Below are 25,690 nucleotides of genomic sequence, written 5' to 3' on the forward strand. Positions count from 1 at the left end.
ATGTGGTAGAAAACACATAATGTTAAATTTACCATCTTAACCATGTTTAAGTGTTGATATAAGTATATTTTAAATGCATAATGAATGTTAGTAGTTTTTAGAATACTTGTATATTTTTAAAATGTACTAGGAGCTCATTATTCTGAGTAACATTATATTTAGATAAAACAAATTATTAAAATTATGTTTCAAGAAAAAAATTTAAAAAGCCCTCATTATAAATAGTCTTTATTCTCTATTACAGATATTGAGACAGTATAGCACAGTGATTCTGAGCATGATCTCTGGTGGCAGAGTTTGTGAGAATATTTTCTTGCTTTGCACTGACCTTGTGAAATTTATTTGAACTCTTTATGCCTTAGTAATATGGAGATCATAATAGAACATACCTCAAAACGTTATTATGAATACTAAATGAATCAGTACATGTAAAATAATTTAAATAGCTTCTGGCACATGGTAAGGACTCAGTAAGTCTTGTTATTATTACTGACAATTAAAAACTACCCATAGGTATAACTCAGATACTAGTAGTTTATATAAAATTTGAGAAACTATAATCAAGAGTGAAAGGTATACCCTAAAAACATATGAGTTTTAAAAATCCAGTCTGATAAACTTTGTGTTTAACAGTAGTATTAATCCATTTATGGTTAATGTGATTACTGATATATTTGTGCCTATATGAACCATATTATTTCATATATTCTATCAGCCCACTTGTTTTAGCATTTTTTCTTACCTCACCTTCTTTTTTGAATTAATCAAATATTTTATATTTTTCCACTTCACCTACCTCTATTACATTTTTCTTATGCATTGTTTTACTATTCTTTTAGTAGTTACCATAAAAATTACAATCTACATCCTTTACTTTTTGCAGTCCAATTAAAAGGATTACTTTTACCACTTTCTCAATAATGCTAACTTAGAACATTTTAGCTCTGTTTTGCTATCTCCTATTTTTGTTTAATTATTGTCATATATTTTAAGTTTCCTTATATTTAAACTCTTTGAATATTATTGTTTTGTATAGTCAATATTTCTTCACACAGTTAACCTTTCTGTTGTGCTTCATTTCTTTCTGCATTTCCATATGGAATCATTTTTCCTCTGCCTGAAAAGCTCCCTTTGGTCATTTTTTATTTTGGGGACAAAGATTTCTATGTTGGTAGTTATTTTCTTTCAGCACTTTAAACATGTTATTCCATTGCTTTAGGCCTTATGTGATTTCTATTGAGAAGTAAGTTGTCATACTTACTGTTTCTCTTTTGAAAGCAATTATTATTATTTGGTCTTTGTGTTTTATGTGTCAAGAGTGTGGTTTTCTTTTTTTTTATTAATTTTTATTCATTCAACATTGCTTTACAATGTTGTGTTAGTTTCTGCTTTACAGCATAGTGAATCAGCTATACGTATACATATATCCCCTCTTTTTTCTATTTCCTTCCCATTTAGGTCATCATAGAGCATTGAGTAGAGTTTCCTGTGCTATACAGTATGTTCTCAGTTATCTGTTTTATACATAGTAGTGTATATATGTCAACCCCAATCTCCTAATCCACCCCACCCCCCCTTTCCCTGCTTGGTGTCCATTCCACATAAGTGATATTATACAATATTTATTTTTCTCTTTCTGACTTACTTCACTCCGTATGACAGTCTCTAGGTGCATCCATGTCCCTGCAAATGGCACAATTTTGTTCCTTTTTATGGCTGAGTACTATTCCATTGTATATATGTACCACAACTTCTTTATCCATTCCTCTGTTGATGGACATTTAGGTTGCTTCCATGTCCTGGCTATTGTAAATAGTGCTGCAATGAACATTGGGGTGCATGTATATTTTCAAATTATGGTTTTCTCTGGGTATATGCCCAGGAGTAGGATTGCTGGGTGATATGGTATGTTTACTTGCTTGAGGTTTGCAGAGCCTTTGAATCTCTGGATTGATGTCTTTCGTCAATTTAAAATAATTCTTGACTATTGTATGTTCATATATGTCTTCTGTTACATTTCTTTCCTGCTTGTCTTTCTGGAACGCTAATAAATAAGTATGTTACACCTATGCCCCATACCCCCAGCATGTCTTATAAGCCCTCTATATTATGCCTCCTTTTTCTCTTTGTGCTTTAGTTAGGTATTTTCTACAGAGCTATCTTTCAGTTCACAAAATTTTTTTTCAACTGTTTCAATTGCTATTAAATCATTCTATTGAGTTCTTAATTTCAGATACTCTGTTTTTCAGTTCTAGAGTGGCTATTTCATTATTTCTTATGATTTCACTTCTCAGGAGGAAGTCTCCATGATTTAAAGCATTTTTTTCAAAAATTTTCCCCCTATGTTCTCTTTTTTTTTAAGTTAAAAATTGATTATCTATATATTTCTTTGCAGAGAGAGTAGGACATAAGTTATACATGAGCAAAAATTAGTAAGAGAAAACAATATAAAATATAGAAAATCAATGAAGCTAAAAGGTGGTTCTTGGAAATTTCTAGTACATTTTATAACTCCTTGGCATAACTGATCAAGAAACAATGAAAGAAGGCACAGACTTCTAATATCAAGAATAAAAAAAGGGTCGACATTACATGTCATACAGATATTATCAACACAAAATAATATAAATGTATGACATTTATTTTGAACATTTGATGTAATAGAACAGAAAAATAGAAAAAAACTAATTGTACAATATCTACAGTTAGCCTTCTCACATAGAAAATCTAGGATTAGATGATTTGCTTTAAGAATTCTACCAACCAATTAAGGAAGAATTTTTGAATCTTAAAGGAATTGTTTGAATATTTCCTTTGAATATTTGAGCAGGAATATTTCCCAACTCAGTTTATGATGCTAGCAAAATTCGAATTCCCAAATCTGACAAATAGATTTGAATAAATGGAAAAAAAGTCCTGTTCCATCTCTTTTACAAACATAGATATAAAATCCTAAACAAAATATTGCCAACATTAATCAGTGGTATGTGGAAAGGGAAAAATCACTATCAGTTTGTATTTATTGCAAGAACACATGGTCAGTTTAACATTTAAATATATGACAAAAAAATTTACTGTATTAATATTTGCTTCTTCCTCCCGATGTGGGGACATGCTTATTCATCCTGTCTTTTAAAATAGTTGTAAATTTACATTCCCATATTTCATTATGAATCTCACAATCAAAATACTTTTGCTTATCTTGTTAAAAATCTCAGTCATATCACTGTCCTGATCAATTCTTTCTTGAAAACTATTTCAGTTGCAACAAATATAGGAAAAAAACTGTTAATTTTTCTTCTCCTTTATATTTTTTGAGTAATATAAAACCAACAATCCACTCACAGTTTTAGTATAAACTCCCAGCCTGAGGTTACATTTCCCAAAAGTCTTTGAAGCTGCATGTGGCAATTTGACTAACTTTTGGCTATTCAAAGATGAGTAGAAGTGATGTGTGCAACATTCTGCTCACACTATTTTAAAAATAAAGTTTATTTCCCTTCACTTTTTCTTTTGCCCTTCTTACAGGCTAGAGCAATGGTTGATATGGCCATAGTGTCAAAGCTGACCATGTTGATGAGGACAATACCAAGGGTAGGGAGAGGGAGTAGGAAAGAAACAAGATAGAATAAACCTAGCTTCTTTCACGGCATTGTAGATCTGAGCAGCCTGCTCACCCTATGTTTTCTTGAACAAATTAATCATAGTTATTTTAAAGTTCTGTCTGCCAACTCCAGTATCTGGATCACCTATGGATCTGTTGTTATTTTCTTTGATTTTTTCTCTTGATATTTGATCATGCATGTCTGTCTTTTGGCATGTCCCATAATTTTTAATAGAGTGCTAGATATTGTATATAATACAGAGACTTTAATAGTGTTATATTCTGCTAGAGAGATTTCATACTTTTTTCTGCAAAGCAGGTAGAAGTCAAAGGAGATCACCTTAATTTAATCATGGCTGTGGCTATTACAGTTTTTCTAGGGCTTAGTTTACCTCTTTTTTGTTCATTTTTATAAAGTATTGTTTTCTGGGGATTTCAACTGTGAGCCTGACATGTTTAACCATCCCCACCCCCATGTTCTGAACTGTAATCTTTAATGACTCTGTGTCTCAGAGTTTTAACTTAGAGTTTTAGTGTCACCTTGCTCCCCACCCCTTTGCAAACATCTTGATAGGGAAACAGACCATGTGTTTTGAGGCTCCTCAAATCTGCAATTTTGTTATGTGGCCCAGCAAGACCACACAAGCTTATTTTCCAGCTCCTTAATGGCAGCCTTCTGCCAGGTCTAAACCCAGATTCTTTCTCTGTTGCCTGTTTATCAGCAAATGTCCCAGGAAAAAAGCATCTGCAGATTGATCGCTAAACTTTCAGAGGTTCTATCCTCTTCAGAATCTTAGCCCTCCCTTGTCTATACTGGCAGTTCATAGAGTTGGAAGCATTCATAGCCCTATAAAGACTAAAAATAGAATTTTGTTGTATTTTATCTGGATTTATAACGAATCATATTTATAACAAAGAAAAAATATGTATTTTATTTTGTTATATTTTATATGGATTTATTTGGTTAAAATGTGGTCTTATGCAAACTACTCATTCCCTCTAAAGCCAAAGTCATTTCTTGAGCTTGTTAATTTCTACTACTAAACAGTAAAATTGTAAAACGCTTTTGAACTTATTTCATAATTTCTAATACCATATACATGATAGTAATAAAATTATTATGCAAGTAAATTATTTTTCAGCTTCAATAAATTTAAAAATCACATGAAGTAATAATGATGGCTCAGATGCTCTATATTTGAAGGATTTCACATTTCTACATGATGTGAAACCGTGATTTTTCTGTTTGTGAAAGTGATAGAATCTACCTATTTTCTTTTGAGTGGCTATGTAGCAATAAAACATGAGGAAAAGAGAAGTACCAACCTCAGCATTTAGGGTAGTGAAGCATATAGTTTCAAAGATACAGTATGTGAGAGATGAATTTTTTAGTAGATCAATGTTCCTGAAAAAAAAGAAGAAAGAAATACCTAGCTATTCTTCTAGGTGTTAAATCCTGAAGTATTAAATATGAATATCAAACTCTGAAATAAAAACAGTGAAGTGTATAAAAATGGGAAAATAAATCCTCATCCTTTTTGTATATACAAAGAATGTTACTGCTGGTTATATGGTTTAGATTATTAAATGAATACAAATGGCTAAATTGTATAATAAATCAGAAGGAGTATAATATCACAAGGATTAACTAATTGCTAATTAAATTTTTAGATTATCAGCTTCCTCTAGCTTATTAATTTGCATCTTCACTGCATATAAGGAATTATGTTTAAGAGAGTGTGGATCATTTTGCTTAGAAAATTTATTAATCCAGGATTGCCACATAATCAATTTAAATAGTTATTGTTAATATATTTCTATTTCATGTGTTAATAATTAGTTATTAACAAATAATACTGTATAATTGACCAAATATCTTATATATTTTTGATATTACAACCTGCTAGTTATGAATCAGGACAAGAATTGTTTCTGAATTTGACATTAGAGTATAGCTAATAACTTGCCCCTAATATGTTTAAATAATGTATGCAAATCCATCTTACTTTCGTAGAGGTTCATGTAATCAACCTTTTCCCATTTTAATATCAATGATTTAACGTCTTTTACTATATTCCATTTAAAAGTTTTTTAAAATAAATATATGTATATCTCTAGTGACAGAGCCATATTAATGAGCTTATTGTAAATTTATTAATCATGACCTTTGTATTGATAAAAATAAAAGATATACTTCTTCTTTCAAAATTTTTTTTTTGAATTCACAGGCCCGTGAAATTTCTGATGAACTACCTAACTTGACTAATCGATATGCTGCTTTCTCGTCAAGAACAGAAAGAACTACTAAAGTATCAGATATGGTAAGAAGGCTTTTCTATGACCACATGTATTTGTAATCTAGGAATCATGGAGGAGACTGAATAACATAAGCATTATATTAGGACCTGAGAGAGGTACCTGGTAGCCTGCTGTAATATCTTCAGCTAGTATGCTACTTCCATATTTTTAAAGTTCAATGAAATTCTTGAAGCTAAGCAGAAGTCTAGCATTTCTTTGTGAGAAAAATATTATGTGGAACATCTCCTTAAGGGTGAGAGAGCATTCATTAGGCCATATAGACAAACTCAACTTGTGTTGTATATGAAGTGGAAGGTTTGTTTACTTTAGGTTCAACTCAGTTTCCTCATAAGTGCAAATATTTTCCCTTTTCAGTTTGAATCTACCTTGAGACTTAAGACTTTTCAGTGACATTTTTTATCCCTGTTAATCTGTATTTTAAATTGTGTTGATAAGAATTTTGCTACCTCAATTTCCATTTTTTATAAATAACTAATATTGAATAAATTGAAATAAGTAAAGCATGTGAAATTTAAAGCTATATACTTAACTATTTCATTCAGATTAAACTTATTAAAAGATCAAAGTGAAATTTAAAGATAAAAGGTTAGACTTATGTGTACAGGTATTGTTAAAATAAATTTTTATAGAAATTGGACTGTTATTGTAAGATATTGTTAGTAACAAATGACCAAAACAGGATCATTAACCAGGTTGTAAAATGTAGCCAGTCAACTGAGAAGTAGAATTGCTGAACTAAAATTCTACTAGGTACACAATGCCAAGAGTTCATTTACAATGTTTTCAATGGTGAAGTAAATGGTACAAGATTAGGAAGAACTCATGTAAATGAAGTACAAATGCAGTGCTAGTTAAGTTAATACAGCTGTGAATGTCTAGGAACTCATAGGAATTAGATTAATTTGATGAGAGTCATTAAGGAAGGGACTTATTTTTTTTCTGAGGCATTAATTGACTGAATCTGAGAGATGGAGTCAAAATTAGCATCAGGTTCTCTGAGACTTTTGTAGCTGTAAGTTCAAAAGATAGTTTAGAATCATCTAGCAGTGTCTTGACATTTAAGAGATTTTCATAATTGTTAAATAAATGGTTTGTTTTAGTAGATTATTTATTAATCTTGAGGAATTTTAGGGTTGTGTTGTGTTTCTCAAGTGAATCATTGTTACACCTTTGGATCCATGGTGAAGTATGTCATAAGTAATTTATTACTAATATAACGCTTTATTTCTCTTGTAATATAGTAGCTACTAGGAAAAAACTGCAAATTTCTGAGGGTACCTATAGGAATGCACATGTATAAGTTACACTTTATGTTTGTAGTGAAAAAAGATGATAGAGATCTGTTCTAAAGGAAGATGAGTTGCCTACCAATTGTTTTTACCTAACTTACATTTTCCTCTTTTATCTTTGTCTCTCACTGCATCTGGAAATTCCTTTTTATTATTTATTTATTTATTATAATTTTCATTGGGGTATAGTTGATTTACAATGTTGTGTTAGTTTCAGGTGTACAGCAAAGTGAGTCTGTTATACATATAGATATATCCACTCTTTTTTAGATTCTTTTCCCATATAGGCCATTACAGAGTATTGAGTAGAGTTCCCTGTGCTATACAGTAGGTTCTTATTAGTTATCTATTTTATATTTAGTAGTGTATATGTGTCAATCCCAATCTTCCAATTTGTCCCTCCTGCCCCACATACCCTCTGGTAACCATAAGTTTATTTTTTACATCTGTAACTCTATTTCTGCTTTGTAGATAAGTTCATTTGTAGCCTTTTTTTAGATTCCACATATAAGCAATATCATATAATATTTGTCTTTCTCTGTCTGACTTCACTTAGTATGATAATCTCTAGGTCCATCCATGTTGCTGCAAATGGCATTATTTCACTCTTTTATTGGCTGAGTAATATTCCATTGTATATATGTACCACATCTTCTTTATCCATTCCTCTGTTGATGGACATTTAGGTTGCTTCCACATCTTGGCTATTGTGAATAGAGCTGCAGTAAACATTGGGGTGCATGTATCTTTTTGGATTATGGCTTTCTCTGGAGGTATGCCCAGTAGTGGAATTCCTGAATCATATGGTAGCTCTATGTTTAGTTGTTTAAGGAACCTCCATACTGTTCTCCATAGTGGCTGTAGCAGTTTGCATTCCCACCAAAAGTGTAGGAGGGTTCCCTTTTCTCCACACCCTCTCCAGCATTTATTGTTTGTAGATTTTTTGATAGCATTGTCCTTTTTTCCCCTCAAACACTTGCATTTAAAAGGATTGGTTGGTACTCAGCTTACCCAAGAAGCGAAATAGTTTAGTCACATAGAACTCTTTGGTTTTTGAATCCCTTCCATAAATGAGAATACCCTTCAAACATGTGGGTGTATGATATGTATCTAGTGAAAAATTCAAATTATTGATCTCAAACTTTTAAAATAATGGAATTAATTTTATAATTTTCACATCAAATAAAAATATTAGAAAATTTACCTCCTGTATATTTACATTTTATATATATGGACATGCTGCAATCTTGAAGGAGGGCATATAGTTTAATTTTCAACATGTTACATAAAAGTTTTACATAAAAATATTTAAAAATCCAGACTTTTGTTTCATGTGAAAGACAGAGCATATATATACATCTCCCTTCTTTTTACAAGGTCCCAATGAAATAACTTTTTTAAAAACTATGATATAAGGATTAGTTGAATATAAAAAGACAAAGAGGTTGAAAATATTAATGGAGGCTAGGCACAAACCAAACATCTGATTATTAGGCATTCCAGGAACAGAATGCTAGGATGGTAGTTTGCAGTATTTGATGTAAAAAACAGTAAGTTATCTTGAACAGAAAAAAACACATGTATTCAATTAGAAGAGCTCAACAAAATACCATAGAGGACAAATTTTCAAAGATATGTATTCTTCTCACATTCTTTTGCATTTTCAGAAGACTAGAAATAAAGAAAATACCCTTGAAGCTTCCACAGAGAAAAGTAACTGGGTCACCTACAATGGGATGAGAAACATACTGATATCAACACTTTCTCAGCAGCATTAGAGACATTTCAGAGCTAGGAAATGGTAGGATAATATTTTCTAAAATTTCTAAGAGGAAATAATTTTGGGTAAAGAATTCTGCCTCTACCCAAAATTTCAATTAAATGAATCAAGAAAATAATTTTCTGACATGCAAGAGCTTGGAAAGTTTAGTACCTTCACAACCCCATATGTGAACATGCTCTAGCAAAAAAAAAAAAAAAATAAGAAAAAGGTGACATAAACATATAAACATAGAGAATAGAAACTCAGCATTTCTGGATGAAGTAGAGAAAAATGGAAACAAATTAATAAAGAAAGCATTTTTAGTTCATGCTTGGGACATTCTTCAAGAGTCAGGGGTTTTGTGACCACAGAATTTTATTTACTCCTCTCTGTGTTTCGCTGCACTAGTTGGTTCAGTGGGGAATAATCATGATATTCTAAATGCTGTTTTAGTATTGTTGATTTGAAATCAATCTATACACATTGCAGAAGATTTAATTATAGTACAGCAATATAAATATTAGAAATCTTAATATCATTAATAAAATCAGGAGGTGAAAGGTAGGAGGCAGTGAAATATGGCAATTCTCTTATTTCATAGTGCGGAGTTAACAGATATTGTCAAAAATTGACAAATTACAGTATAAGTCCTTATATTAAATTTGTAATGGTAAATACAAAAAAACCCCACACACCTCAAACTGAAAAAACTCAATTACTATTAAAATAAATTATTTCTGGGACTGGAACCAGGGAGAGGTCAAGGAGGACAATTTTACCATTTATTTTAGACACTTGCATATGATTTGATTTTTATTCATGATGTGAAGATATTATTTTAAAATAAAAGTAAAAATAATACTCCTGAGTTTATGAGGAGCATGCATTTGGAATGGCATTATGACATACTGGTGCCTGTACTGACTCATTCTCTGCAAACAACCAAAATTCTAGGTAAAATAGAAACAAAACATATTCACAAATGCTTCCAAGATTTAGAAAGAGAGGAGTACACAGGCTAAGTTAAGGAGGGACCCAGAGTGGCAAGTAGAGCACGGAAGCCAACTGTCACCCTGAGGACATTTGCCAAACTAGGTGACCTTGAGTTTTAATTTGTATAGCCTCAGAGACCTCCAGAGAATGAAAGAGAGCCTAAGACTCTCACAGTGATTAGTCTCAAAAAGATTCTTAATACAGTTAAGACTCCAGAGGGCAACCTAGGCAGGTTAGGAGTGAAATGCAAATAAATCTCCCCTTCTTACACACCAAAGGACTTTAAGGAAGATTGTTAGTGTTGAACTTTTTGGTGTTGAATGTGTGTTAGGGGAATCACCCCTGAGATCCTGTTACATTTCACCTTCATTTAATGGTTACAGATATTAATGAAATTAATTTTATTAATAAAAATAAGACCTAATGCTTATAATGTGCTTGTTCTATGCCAGGGACCATTTCAAATGTGTATTAACTCACCTGAGTACTATAATAATGGCCATCTTTAAAAATGTGGAAACTGAGTTTAAAGTCTTTAATGGCAGTCAGAATTCACACCGAGGCAGTCCATCAATAGAATCCACTCTTTTAAGGGTCTTTCTGTGTTACTCCCCTTTGGGCTGAAGAATTAGGCTTAACTAAAATAAATATGACAATAAAATAAATATGACAATACAGTAAATGATTTTTGTGATTTAAAACAAAAGAGATATGACTGTAAAGATCTCAGACATTATTATAAGGGATAGAACTTTTTTTTTTTGAAATGCAATTTCTGTTTAGCAGAAACTGATTCAGCATCATGAAACAGTAGTGAAGTTAATAACTTTCCTCTAGTCATTCAGACCAAAAATTAACTAATGACTATTTAGTGGAAAAATCACTGGAAGAATTTGATGTACTTTCTTATATTGAGGCACGGCTCAGAAGGGGGCCTCGTTTGATTAGTGGCAATTGGTCTCAAAAAATATAACAAAAAATTATACTAATATTTTATAAAAATTAACAAATGACTTGAAATATATTAGAATTATTTGCTGAACAGTTGCACTACAAATTTTATCACTTGATATAGAGTTTTATAATACTTAGAGTTGAGAATGAAGGGAATTTTAAAAATAAATTTTCATTTATATATTTATTTATCTATTAGTTTATATTCATTTGATTTGTTAAATATTTTGAATATCATCCCTGAATAAAGTTTAAAAGCAAAAGTTTTGGCATCAGAGAAATGCTTTTCTAGTCTCTAAATCTGTTTCCTCAACTATTAAATAGTGATAATAAATTAAGTAGGCATAACCTGATAGGGTCATAGTAAGAACTAAGTATATTATTGCTTGCAACACTTATTTCATTGTGTTACCCACAGTAAGCTGTAAGTAAGTTAGCTATAAAAATTGTGAATGGCAGGGTTATGGCTCAGAGCTAAGTAAATCCCACTTCAAAGCCTATGCTCTCTTTTCAATATTTCATAATATGAATAAGGAGCCTCTATTAAAGTATGGTAATGTCTTTTGCTTTTTACACTTCTTTGTAAGTGACATTCACCTTCCTCAACCAGAGGACCCTCTGTTTTGCATGGTGTTGCTATGTCAGGAATGCAAAGAAGCAGAAAGAATAAATGTTCAGTTTTTTACTTTGGAAACATTTCTTGAAGTTCTTTTCAGAGGCAGTAGTTGTGGGAGCCATAGCTTTATAATGGAGCTTTGAAAATAATGGAAAGTGTTGTCTAATTTTCACTTTCCTTTAAATATTCCAGAACTAGAGTTTGGCTAAGAGGCCCAACTTTTATATAAAGTAGCTATTTATGGATAATAAACAAACTCAAAATCTTAGTAGCATATAATAAAAAGCATTTATTACTGATAAGTTTGCAGGTCTGCTAGAGAAGCTTACTTCAGGCTGCAGGTTTGCTGGGGAAGCTCTGATTCATGATGCCATTTGACTGGGGTGGCTCTTGGGACCGGTGGGGTAGCTGGAGTATGTTCTTTTCATGGTGATGGCAGAACTATAAGAATATTACTGTAAGAAAGAGAATAGGAAAATTGCAGGATAAGGGAATTTTCCTGCTACAGTGAACAAGAAAGCCCTTCCTAGATTGGAAGACTAGAAAAGGATAGAGAAAGGTAGCAAAGCAAGGCATTTGAGATTTGAGCACGAGGCCAGCATTATGCTCTCCCACGTTGTGGGTGAACTCTGGTAAGACTGGGGGTTGGGTAGTAGTGGTGGAATACATGGAGACTCAGGTTAAGAAATCCCAGAATTACTGAAGTATGAATTCCACTTCATCTCTGAAAGCCTGGGAGGGTGCCTCCTTTCATACTGGGTAGCTGCTGCAGACAGAAAAGTTACAATGGTATATTTAGGCAAAGAGGGCCTATTATCAGTCAGGGTCTAGTCAGGAGACAGAACCACACTAGTTATTTTGAAATAAAGTAATACAAGGAACTGTGGATATTGGAGAACTCCAAAATGCAAAGAGGGAACACTAAGGTATCACGCAAGTAGTAACAAGCAATGCCACCATCCTTAGGCCTGGGAAACAAAGGGAGTAGATTGGAATTATTAAAACTTGAAAGCTTGGAGATACCTTTTGTTAGTGTGATTCAAGTTTCTGAAGAGGAGCACAGCTCAGCTGGTGCTAGTGTCTCAGGAGCTCAAAAGAAAGGTCCCCTGGGCCTGGGGCACAGACCTTTGGGATCCTGGAGATAGTAAAAAAAAAAAAACAAAAAAAAACGTATATTAGAAATGGATTTCAGCTGAAATCCTTAAGAGTCAAAATTATTCTGACTAAAACCTATATTCTGTTACCCTCAGTCTTTCTTTCCTTACAGTATCTCACTGGAACAGCTATGAAAATTTCTTAGATTTTTACATAGTTTTAAATGTTTATTTTATTGGCTGTTAGTTTGCTTGTTGGTATCTTATCATTCACCTAACCACTGGTGGAGGAGAGAACATTAAAGTGAATTTCTTACTGCAAGTAAGGGATTTTAGGCAAATGATTTCTGACACACTGAAGAGTTAGTCGGTCACAGTGCACTTACATACTTCCTGTTCTTCCATTACATTTTAAAGTCTATAAATTTTTCACTTAATTGTCTAACTTCATTAGTTCAGAAAATGGCTTTGATATGCAAACAGCAAGCACAAGTGCTGCTGGATGCCATCTTCATCAAAGCACAGAAAGAACAGTGAAGGCAACTGCTAAGCAAAATACACTATGAGAAACCAGATTCTAGTAGCCTGCTTTTTGATTGTGTATAATTGCCTGTCAGTGCTTACACAGATTGTGAGAAGGATGCAGTTCTGCAGTTTTATATTAGTTATTTTTAATTGCCCTACCTAAATATCAGAAGTAAATAATAAGTTCATGAAGAAATTATGTTTTTTAAATTTATTTATTTATTTATTTATTTTTGGCTGCGTTGGGTCTTCGTAGCTGCGCGCGGGCTTTCTTTTTATTTGAAGCGAGCAGAGGCTACTCTTCTTTGCGGTGCACAGGCCTCTCATTACGGTGGCTTCTCTTGTTGCGGAGCACGGGCTTCAGTAGTTGTGGCTCATGGGCTCAGTAGTTCTGGCTCGTGGGCTCTAGAGAGCAGGCTCAGTAGTTGTGGCACAGGGGCTTAGTTGCTCCACGTCATGTGGGATCTTCCTGGACCAGGGCTCGAACCTGTTTCCCCTGCATGGCAGGTGGATGAAGAAATAATTTTATCTTTACTCTTTGATAAAAAATTTTGCACTTTACTGTGTCTTGAGGATGAAATCTGTCCTAACTTTGAAGATACCATGTTCATTTAAAGTGATCAACAGCAAAATGACTCATATTCTACATAACTCTGAGACAAGCTATTTGAGGCATTCATCGCAATCTGATTCCTACATTTTATACCAACCAGTCATTGTTTTATAGCTTATGTGAGAATTGAAAGACAGAAAACATGTTAAAAGTGATATGGAGATGACTAGTCAAGACCTTAACTCCATCATTTAAGTCCTTGATACCAGCATGACTATATATTCGATCCTACACATGGTGTAGTGATGGCATTAGTACCATTGAAACCTCTATATAATAAATCCATGACTAATGAAACATGACATTTAGAAATTGACTTCAAGTGTCTATCTTACTTAGGGTGCATGTATTCATGAGTTAAAAACCTTGTTTCAGTATATGTAATGTTTAAGAATTCACTTTTTCTTAAGTGTGTTGTAGATTCATCCCTGCTTCTTAACTTGAGCATATTCCCTTCTCCCTGAAGACTTCCTCTTCCCAGCGTGCAAAAAATGCCAGAACATAGAGAAAAGAACAGTATTGTACTTTAGCTCAAGTGGCTAATTTGCATTTCTTATAAACTCTATAGCTAGTAATGTCAACTTCTTACCTTCCTCATATATGATCAGTTCTTAAGAGACATACCTTCTTAGCCACCAAGGTCATTTTTGCTGTAGGAGTATTTGACTCTGGGGCTCCCCTAGTGTTCCAGTTACATTGTAACAGACCCTGAACTAGAAATCGGAATCCTGATTCTCTTCTCAGGTTTTTATTGCTGCTTCCTAGTGAAATAGATCTTGTTATTTTTGCTGATGTACGATGATAATCTTCTTACATCTGTGCTATTTCCTATTTGTTTGGACATACTTTCAGTATCTTTACCAGTTCTTTTGCCATCTCTGCTTTTTTTTTCTCTTCTCTTCTCTTTTTAAGTGTACCTGTAGAAATAGAAGCTCTCGATGAATCTGATGCCATTGATATAAAATGCAAAAGATCTTTTATGAAATCATTTTATTCAAATGCTGCTATGTCCCAGTCCAAAATTTTTCTGTTTTCTTACTTTTTACCATATTAAGAGAATACAGGAGTCTCTGAAGAAAGTAAGTACATCCCTAATTCTCATCTATATAAAATGCAAACATTTAAAAAATATTAAATATAATAATTGAAAGGAAAAATGAGATTTTATGAATTCTACTAATTGTTTTATCTTCTCTTAAAAAACTTACAAGACTTTTTTTAAAGAAATACTTTAAAACTTCCGTACAGTAAGATATCCTTAACTTTTAAATGTATGTAATGATTAGTGTGGAAAAGATATTCAAAGAAAAGTAAAGCAGTTCCCTACACAGTGGAAAACAAAGGAAGCAGCATGTAACAATGATAAATATCTCTGAGGACTTTCTAATTACCTTCTAATATGGTGTTTATATTTAGAAAATTAATTTACCCATTTTTATGGTCCCACATCCAGTTCTAGAAGTATGCTTTTAAGACATCATTGCTTAATTATAAAAGAAGCTTTGGGACTTCTCTCGTGGCACAGTGGTTGGGGGTCCACCTGCCAGTGCAGGGGACACAGGTTCGATACCTGGTCTGGGAAGATCCCACATGCCACGGAGCAACTAAGCCCATGCGCTGCAACTACTGAGCGTGCATGCCACGACTACTGAAGCCTGTGCTCCTAGAGCCTGTGCTCTGCAACAAGAGAAGCCACCACAGTGAGAAGCCCGTGCACCACAATGAAGAGTAGTCCCTGCTCACTGCAACTACAGAAAGCCCGCGTGCAGCAATGAAAACCCAATGCAGCCAAAAATCAATCAATAAATAAATTTGTAAAAGAAGCTTTAACAGAGTAGATTTTTAAAATCTGAATTTGCACATTTAAGCATTTCCCTAGGGTTTAAGACCTTTCCTATACCTTTGATTTGCTCTATACAAAGAAAAAAAGATCACATATTAAACACTTGCCAACAATTTCCTAATGTGCATTGTAAATTCATGATTACATCTGTTTCTTCATATGAGTCTCATAGTGCACACTTAGGGGGCTTTTCTTCTACTTGTATTCAACTGATTTAATTAGTCAAGTCCCACTAACATGCTAATTGGAAGACAGACTTTTTCCCATTCGCCTGAGATTAGATTGCATTCACGGAATCATAATTATTTTGATGGCTTACCACAGTGAAATAGATGAACTGTGTATCAGCTAAATTTTTAATGAAGTTAACTTTTTACTTTCATTCTTATGTAATTTCTTTCTTTATCTTCTGTATAAGGTTGTTTCTCAAAGTGTCTTTTATTTATTTTTTTCAGTTGTCATTCTCTTTCTAATATGTCACATCTCAAATACTTTAATAAAATTTTGTCATATACTTACGAGACTGAAATTAAAGAAAGACAAAACAGTTTTGATCTGAAGACTTAATGCTAGGAAACAGAAGTAAGACAAATTATGTATTAGAGCCCAATTGTGGTATAAAACATTTTATCTTATAAGTTCTTAGTATTTTACACATATTATAATTTCTGTCCATTTGTCTCTTTTATTATCTCATCTAAGTTCATGATTAATACTATTATGACCTTGATGTGTTCCAATCACTGTGATAGTATTTGGGATATAAAGATAACTATGATCTTTCCTCTGGAAGAACTTCATCCAAAAGTAGAATTAATGCCTTTAAAAAGAAATTCTGAGGAATATAATTTGTATTTTTTATATTATCTGGGAAAATTCCTTTTTCCATTTATATATATATTCTACCTATACTTTAATGTCATGATGAATTCCCAATTTTTTTTCATTTTTTTCCTTAAAAGTCATTAGGTTCTGATCTTTTTTTCTTAGCTAAGCATTTTAGAGGTTTCTGACCTTCAGAGAAAAATATATACCAAGATCGATGTAGTTGCAGTATAAGTAAGTTTGTAAGGAGATAACCATGTACAGCCACTTTGGAAAGCAGTTTGGCATTTCCTGCAAAAGTCCAAAAGTTTAAAATTCACTTGCCATTGACCCAGACATTCTACTCCTAGGTATTTATTCAAGAGAAATGGGAGGTATGTATGTGAATGTTCATGGCAGTGTTATTAACCAAAATCAGTATTATTAACCCCAAACTGGAAACAGCCCAAATGTTCATCAGCTAGTGAATAATAAGCAGACTAAGATAGCCATAAAATGTAATACTATTCAGAAATTTAAATGAATGAAATACAGATATACACAAGGACATGATGAATCTTAAAATCATACTGTGTGAAGGAAGCTAGAAAAAAAATTTTACAATATATGATTCTATTTATACAAAATTCTAGAAGTGGAAAGTAACATATAGTCACAGAGACTATATCAGTGTTTACATGTGAATGTGGGTAGAAGGTAGGGTGGATAGAAGGTAGGGTAACAAAGGAACACAAAGTTTTGGGGGATGGAAAAAATGTTCATTATCATGATTGTTGTGATTATTTCATGCAGATGACATGCCAAAACTTGTCAAATTGTACAGTTTAAATATGTAAAGTTTACTGTATGTCAAGTATACAGTAGCAAAGTTACAAAAAATTACTTAGGGAGATAAGACAAATTGATCTATGTTATAAAAATAAAGAGAAAAACACATTAATTATAAACAAATATAAGTCATTAAGATGATCATTGTATGATTGGTAACCCCAGGGACTAATGGGTTTCATAAAGTGTATCCAGTGGAGTTTTAAATAACTAATTTTCATTTCACATGTTCACAGTTTTAAAATGACTCCTTTATTTTGATTGATGAGAGGATAGAGTTTACTTTTGATATTTGCTTTTACTTTATGAAGTAAATTTCTTCATTGCAAAAGAGGTTGACTATTTTTTTTAACATCTTTATTGGAGTATAATTGCTTTACAATGGTGTGTTAGTTTCTGCTTTCCCTCTTGCGTCTCCCTCCCTCCCACCCTCCCTATCCCACCCCTCTAGGTGGTCACAAAGCACCGAGCTGATCTCCCTGTGCTATGCGGCTGCTTCCCACTAGCTATCTATTTTACATTTGGTAGTGCATATATGTCCATGCCACTCTCTCACTTTGTCACAGCTTACCCTTCCCCCTCCCATATCCTCAAGTCCATTCTCTAGTAGGTCTATGTCTTTATTCCCATCTTTCCGTTAGGTTCTTCATGACCTTTTTTTTTTCTTAGGTTCCATATATATGTGTTAGCATACGTTATTTGTTTTTCTCTTTCTGACTTACTTCACTCTGTATGACAGACTCTAGCTTCATCCACCTCACTACAAATAACTCGATTTCGTTTCTTTTTATGGCTGAGTAATATTCCATTGTATATATGTGCCACATCTTCTTTATCCATCCATCTGTTGATGGACACTTAGGCTGCCTCCATGTCCTGTCCATTGTAAATAGAGCTGCAATGAACATTTTGGTACAAGACTCTTTTTGAATTATGGTTTTCTCAGGGTATATGCCCACTACTGGGATTGCTAGGTCATATGGTAGCTCTATTTTTAGTTTTTTAAGGAACCTCCATACTGTTCTCCATAGTGGCTGTATCAATTTACATTCCCACCAACAGTGCAAGAGGGTTCCCTTTTCTCCACACTCTCTCCAGCATTTATTGTTTGTAGATTTTTTGATGATGGCCATTCTGACTGGTGTGAGATGATATCTCATTGTAGTTTTGATTTGAATTTCTCTTAGGATTAATGATGTTGAGCATCCTTTCATGTGTTTGTTGACAATCTGTATATCTTCTTTGGAGAAATGTCTATTTAGGCCTTTTGCCCATTTTTGGATTGGATTGTTTGTTTTTTTGATATTGAACTGCATGAGCTGCTTGTAAATTTTGGAGATTAATCCTTTGTCAGTTGCTTCATTTGCAAATATTTTCTCCCATTCTGAGGGGTCTTTTCATCTTGTTTATGGTTTCCTTTTCTGTGCAAAAGCTTTGAAGTTTCATTAGGTCCCATTTGTTTATTTTTGTTTTTCTTTCCATTTCTCTAGGAGGTGGCTGAAAAAGGATTTGCTGTGATTTATGTCATAGAGTGTTCTTCCTATGTTTTCCTCTAAGAGTTTTATAGTGTCTGGCCTTACATTTAGGTCTCTAATCCATTTTGAGTTTATTTTTGTGTATGGTGTTAGGGAGTGTTCTAATTTCATTCTTTTACATGTAGCTGTCCAGTTTTCCCAGCACCACTTATCAAAGAGGCTGTCTTTTCTCCACTGTATATTCTTGCCTCCTTTATCAAAGATAAGATGACCATATGTGCGTGGGTTTATCTCTGGGCTTTCTATCCTGTTCCATTGATCTATATTTGTGTTTTTGTGCCAGTACCATACTGTCTTGATTACTGTAGCTTTGTAGTATAGTCTGAAGTCAGGGAGCCTGATTTCTCCAGCTCCATTTTTCTTTCTCCAGATTGCTTTGGCTATTCGGGGTCTTTTGTGTTTCCATACAAATTGTGAAATTTTTTGTTCTAGTTCTGTGAAAAATGCCAGTGGTAGTTTGATAGGGATTGCATTGAATCTGTAGGAGAAAAACCATATGATCATCTCAATAGATGCAGAAAAACCTTTCGACAAAATTCAACACCCATTTATGATAAAAACCCTCCAGAAAGCAGGCATAGAGGGAACTTTCCTCAACATAATAAAGGCCATATATGACAAACCCACAGCCAAGACTGTCCTCAGTGGTGAAAAACTGAAACCATTTCCACTAAGATCAGGAACAGGACAAGGTTGCCCACTCTCACCACTATTATTCAACATAGTTTTGGACGTTTTAGCCACAGCAATCAGAGAAGAAAAAAGAAATCCAAACTGGAAAAGAAGAAGTAAAGCTGTCACTGTTTGCAGATGACATGATACTATACACAGAGAATCCTAAAGATGCTACCAGGAAACTACTAGAGCTAATCAATGAATTTGGTTAAGTAGTAGGGTACAAAATTAATGCATGGAAATCTCTAGCTTTCCTGTACACTAATGATGAAAAATCTGAAAGTGAAATTAAGGAAACACTCCCATTTACCATTGCAACAAAAAGAATAAAATATCTAGGAATAAATCTACCTAAGGAAACAAAAGACCTGTATGCAGGAAATTATAGGACACTGATGAAAGAAATTAAAGATGATAAAAATAGATGGAGAGATATGCCATGTTCTTGGATTGGAAGAATCAACATTGTGAAAATGACCCTAGTACCCAAAGCAATCTACAAAGGTTGACTATTTTAATGTTTAAGCTTCTCTTATTATCTACAATTCTGATTATCCATTGTTTTACTTCAATTATATAATTAGAGAAAAATAATGTCGGAAAAATACTTTTACTTTTTTTTTTTCTATACTGTTTTCTTGGCATGCTCCAGTACTAGAAACTTTCAAAGACACTGGGAACTTAATAGAGTCCAGAGCTATTTCTAGATTCAAAGGTTCAATGCGGGTAATAGAATTAATCTGTTAGTTACTAACTGGAATTTTAATTTTGCAAGAAATGAAAATATTTCTAATTCAAACATGTAAGAGTGTTTGAGTGGAATGTCGTCTCTGGGAAAATAAATTGGACATAAGGTTATAAGAATTTTGGTAGTAGGGTATTTTTGAGCAGTTTGAAATGAAGAAAAAGGCATAACATACTGTTCTTCTACATGGCATGATATTTTTGTAGTATTGTATAACATTACACCTAAAAAAGAGAAAGCATATGAGAGAATTTTTTCATGTTCATTAGTGCATTTTATTGCTCTAGTTTCCCTGATATTTAAAAAATATTATTAGTAGTAATCCAAGTAAATTTTGAACACAATACTTTCAGACTAAGGGCAAAAAGAACTGTAAACAAATTATGAACTGTATTTAGCAGGTCTGATTTTCACAGTGGTGTAGGTTAGCAACTTTAAAACAACTTTCCTTGTGACCTAGTAGTAAGCGAATGGGTAAATATATTGAGAATAAGGAGAAGTGTGTTTTTCACTGTTAGAGAAAGGAGTTATAAATATGGAAAGGAGAAAGTCTAGAATATATAGATAGAGACATATGGATATAGATATAAACATAGAGGTATTTGTGTATGTATGTGTACATCTTTTTATCTTTTCTTTCCCCTTAGCTCTGTCTGCTAAAAGGGCCATTGTAGCAAGGAACACACTTTATTCTCAGATCTTGGTTTGTAAAAAATCATTCCTCACTTAAAGCTTCCAGAGATCCTTAGAGAAATGGCTGATTTCAGGGCAGGAGCAGGAATATCTTGCTGTGTTAAAAATCAATGCACACTAAAATAAATAAATGATTGGAACATGTTAGAAGGACATAGGAGCCAGCTTGAAGGTGCTCCCACAGGCTAAATCAGGGATAATTTGAACATCAAAATAATTAATGATGATAATGAATTGTAATCCATAGAATAAAACAGGAATCCATTAGTCAGCATGTCTGAACTGTCTTGAACTGACTGTGGTATTTTAATGTTTCTTATTATTAATGTGCTCCCATCTATTCTCACATCTCCTGTAGTTTTATAATTGTTTTAAAGTTGTATTTTTTGTAATTTTATTTTATACTTATTGTTGCTGTTTTATTTGGTGCATGGACAGTCATGAATTTTTCTATCTTCAAATTGAATGTGTCTTTTAGCAGTGAAAGAGTTCTTCATTACAAGTAATACTTTTGGCTTGAATTCTAATTTATCTGATATTATGATCATAAACCTTTTTATTATTTGCATTTGCCTGATACACCTTTATCTTTACCCATCTCATTATTTTTTTTTTTAGATTTTCAAAATTACTTTTATGTTTGTCTCTTGTGCAAAGCATATAGTTGTTTGTTGGTTGCTCTTTTGTTACCCAGTTTGAAAATCATTTTATTTCAATAAGTGAATTGTCTGTCTGTTCACATTTGTTACTGTGAGTACATACAAACCTTGTATATATTGTGGGTTTGGTTCCAGACCACCACAATAAAGCACATATTGTGATAAAGTGAGTCATACAAATTTTTTGGTTCCCAGAGCATGTAAAAGTTATGTTTTCACTATACTGTAGTCTGTTAAGAGTGTAATAGCATGTAAAACTATTGTAAAAACAATGTACATAATTAAAAATGCTTCATGGTAAAAACTGCTAACTATCATCTGAGCCATCAGCAAGTTGTCATCTTTTTGCTGGTAGAAGGTCTTGTCTCCGTGTTGATGGCTGCTGACTGATCCGGGTGGTGTTTCCTGAAGGGCTAGCTGGCTGTGACAACTTCTTAAAATAGGACAACAATAAAGTTTGCTGCATCAGTTGACTCTTCCTTTTACTTGAACACTCAAAGGTCACTGAAGAGTTATTAATTGATCTAATTTCAGTATTGTTGTCTCGGAATAAGGAGGCCCAAGAAGAGTGAGAGAGATGTGGGAACAGCTAGTCTGTGGAGCAGTCAGAACACACACAGCATTTATCGATTTAGTTTGCTATCTTAAATGGGTGTGATTTGTGCTGCCTCTAAACAATTACATCAGACATCACTCATCACAGATCACTATAACGAATATAACAATAATGAAAAAGTTTGAAATATTGTGAGGACAGAGAGACATGAAGTGAGCTAATTCTGTTGGAAAAATGGCGTTGATAGACTTGCTTGACTCAGGATGACATACACCTTTAATTTGTGAAAAATGCGAAGCGCAATAAGACAAAATGCAATAAAATGAGGTATGCCTGTAGTCTCTAATATTTTGTAATAATTCTGTATAGTATGTTAAGTTTACTGTATTTCTTTCTCAACATTGTCTTTCCCTTTGGTCTTTCATAATGTCAATTTATTTATTTAGGAATATTTGTATTTTTGTTGCAATTGTTACTTCTGTACTTAGATCTTTTGAAAATTTTCTTAGTCCCATTTTCTTATCTATCTTTTTACTATCTGGTTTGTCACTTTTTAATGGTTTTCACTGACTACCATCTGTGACCTATGTAGCAATCAATGGGCTTTTCTGTTTTTTCTTGTCCCTTTCCCTTCTCCTGCCATTATTCAATTGCATTATTTGTACTTTGTTTTAGTCTTAGATCTACTATTGCATATACTAATTCTGTTTGTAAGTAATTTTGCTAAAGTTTTATCTGTCATATCTTGGTTGAATGAAACTCATCTTTGTGTACATTTTTCATAAAGCCAGTATTACCTGAGTTCTTGAGTGTTCAGGATTGTTTTCCTATAGTCTTGATATTGATACTTTAAGGGCAGCTTGATTGGATATATTGTTCTAGGTTGATATATTTTTTTCTCTTTATTAAAAATAATAGTTATTGTTACTTAGCTAGGTATGCTATCTTGAGAAGTCTGTAGCCCACCTAATTTTATTGCCTTTTTTTTTTGGTTTTTGCTTGGAGGTCCTGAGAATTTTTGTTGTTGTTTAATATTTAAAGTACAGTAGACTTACTGGCATATTTCTAGGGCTGAACATTTCAGTTTCAGTTTTCCTATGTATAAAATGGTCCCTTTCAATATATATATTTAAATATATTTTTTAACTTCCATATTTTTTTCTTCATTATTACTTTGCATATTAATTTGCTCTATTAAAATTACATATAAAAAAATCAGATGGTTTTTTCTGGTCTCTTGAGCAGAAAACTTGAGAATTTCCTGAGCAGAAAAAACCATTTAAGCCACGTAAGGAAAACTAAATCTATCTTAGTTCATGTACATAAACCACCCTAGGTTATTTCTTATAAATCCTCTGACAGTCATGAAAAAAATTATGTCATATTCCTAAAAATATTATAAGATAATCACTTTTAACCAATACTGTGCCATCTGGAAACCCCCATTGTAATAACCAGTGACTCTAAAGGTTAACAGCTTCCTCATTTTCACTTTATAAGCCATCATATCAAACCCCTGAGCTTTGTAACAGTTTTTATTTTTGGAGGCACCCAGTTGGCAAACTGTTCTAATTATGCACAATAAACTCTTACTAAATACTATTTATTGATTTGGTGGTTTTAATTTAGCTATTTCTGGAATTTTGGCGGTTCCATTTAAAAAAAAAAAAAATCTTCAGGCACTCCACTTATACATACATTGGATCTTCTTTACCTGTCTTGCATTTCAAATCACTTTTTCTCTGACTCTTCACTTCTTTCTTTATCTACTATTCTAACCCTTGGTTCATTTCCTGATTTTAGTCAACAGTTCTTTTGAAATTTTTTATGTGAACTTTTTCTTCCATGTTTACCTAGTAAATTACTCTGTATTTCTTAGATGGTTATGTTTTCTTTTCCTCCACTTTTTTTCTTAAGTCAAATCAACTTTTACTTCTTTCTTTCTTTTTTTTTCTTTTGTTCATTTCTGTTCTTAATTTTTAAATTGTATTCAATCATTTTTTGGTAATCACAAAAAACGTTATTGAGGAAACTTAATTCAGTTTGGAGTTTTGTGTTAGAGTTTTCTTTGTGTGTGTGTGTGTGTGTGTGTGTGTGTTGGAGGGGCATTCATTAGCTAGTGTTTTGTTACTATTCAGCTGTTAACATTTAATCAAGAACATACATAGTTGCCAGTTTTCCTCTAGGATATGACCTTAAGAGATCATGTGGCTGAAGATCTTATATTTGATGTTAATAAATCAGATTACTATGATGATGCAAGTTAACACAATGAGGAGAAATTATTGTATGCCCATCGAAAGAAATGCCTGAGCAGACTTTTAAATTATTGAGGAAGATAGTAGTTTATAGAGAACTGAACTCTAAGTGGAAGATCTGGGTTCTTGTCTTGACTCTGACACTGACACTGATAAGCGGTAATATGAAGCAAAATCATATGAGTTACGGGCAAGATATCCTACAACTTGGAGATAAATATTGGAGCGTCTTAAACTATTACTAGATGTGAAAAGAATTTAAAAATTATATTTATCTGAAATCCTCTGAGAAAATTACTGAGTGCTGATTGATTAGCTTTTTGGTGTTGGAGAGCAAGTCAGTACTTCTAAGGGTTATACTTCTAATAACAGATGATGACAAAATTGCTTTCTAAAGTGTCAGGAACTGGTTAACTATGGGAATTTGTCCTCTGAGTGAAATTTTGAAAATTTAGGGCCACAGAGAAGACATTCTGGGTGAAAAAGAAAGGTTGAACCTTGTTAATTGAGGGTTACCTCTTCCATTCATCTCACGTACTGTGTTTAAACCCTAATCTAAATAGATAACTTGAAACTCTTTTATTATAGGGAAGCATCAGTAGCTATTAGATAATCTCTTTTTTGGTATTCCACTGTTTCACTGATGTGTGTAGGTCTGTATTTATTTTTTACTTTTCTTCATTGGAACTTGATTCAGCTCCCTGAATCTGAGAATTTACATTTCATTTGTATTGGAAAAATGTCAGCCATGACCTCTTCAGATATTATCTCTTCCAGATTATCTCAATTAACTCAGATTATCTCAATTAACTCTTTGTGGAATTCGTATTAGATCCATTCTGGGAATTCTCATTCTTTTTTTCCCTAATCTCCCTATCATATTTTCCAACTAATTATCTCTTAAGCATTTTGGTCAGTTTCTTCAGATATCACTTACAGTAGCTAAATCTCTCCTAAGCTATTTATTTTATCATTTTTACCTATTATTCTGCTACATGTAACAGAAACCCTACTACAGTGTTGACTAAATAAAAATTATTGGGGAGTTCTCTGGTGGTCTAGTGGTTGTGATTCAGCATTTCCACTGTCGTGGCCTGGGTTCAATTCCTGGTCAGGGAACTGAGATCCCACAAGCCGTGTGGCGCAGCCAAAAGGAAACAAAATATTTTTATCACATAACATATCTGAAAGTTGGCAGCCCAGGACTGATGCAACAGCTTTATAATAGCATCAATACCCAGGAACTTTCTCTACCGGGGCAGAAGGAGAAACCAGGGAAATTAGAATCATGAGAAGGACAGAAT

At 33.1% G+C, this 25,690-nt stretch overlaps 1 protein-coding gene across 1 annotated transcript in view; it reads left to right on the plus strand.

The window, feature by feature from the left end:
• STPG2 (sperm tail PG-rich repeat containing 2) overlaps window positions 1-25,690 on the plus strand; it is a gene marked incomplete at its 3' end in the record, with an annotated part of 298,763 nt that overhangs the window by 128,180 nt on the left and 144,893 nt on the right. Inside the window, 1 exon segment of the mRNA XM_032632823.1 lies at window positions 5,833-5,925. Within this exon segment, the coding sequence (XP_032488714.1) occupies window positions 5,833-5,925 (93 nt within the window).

The sequence above is a fragment of the Phocoena sinus genome, chromosome 5 (assembly GCF_008692025.1).
Source record: "Phocoena sinus isolate mPhoSin1 chromosome 5, mPhoSin1.pri, whole genome shotgun sequence".
Taxonomy (NCBI): Eukaryota; Metazoa; Chordata; class Mammalia; order Artiodactyla; family Phocoenidae; genus Phocoena; species Phocoena sinus.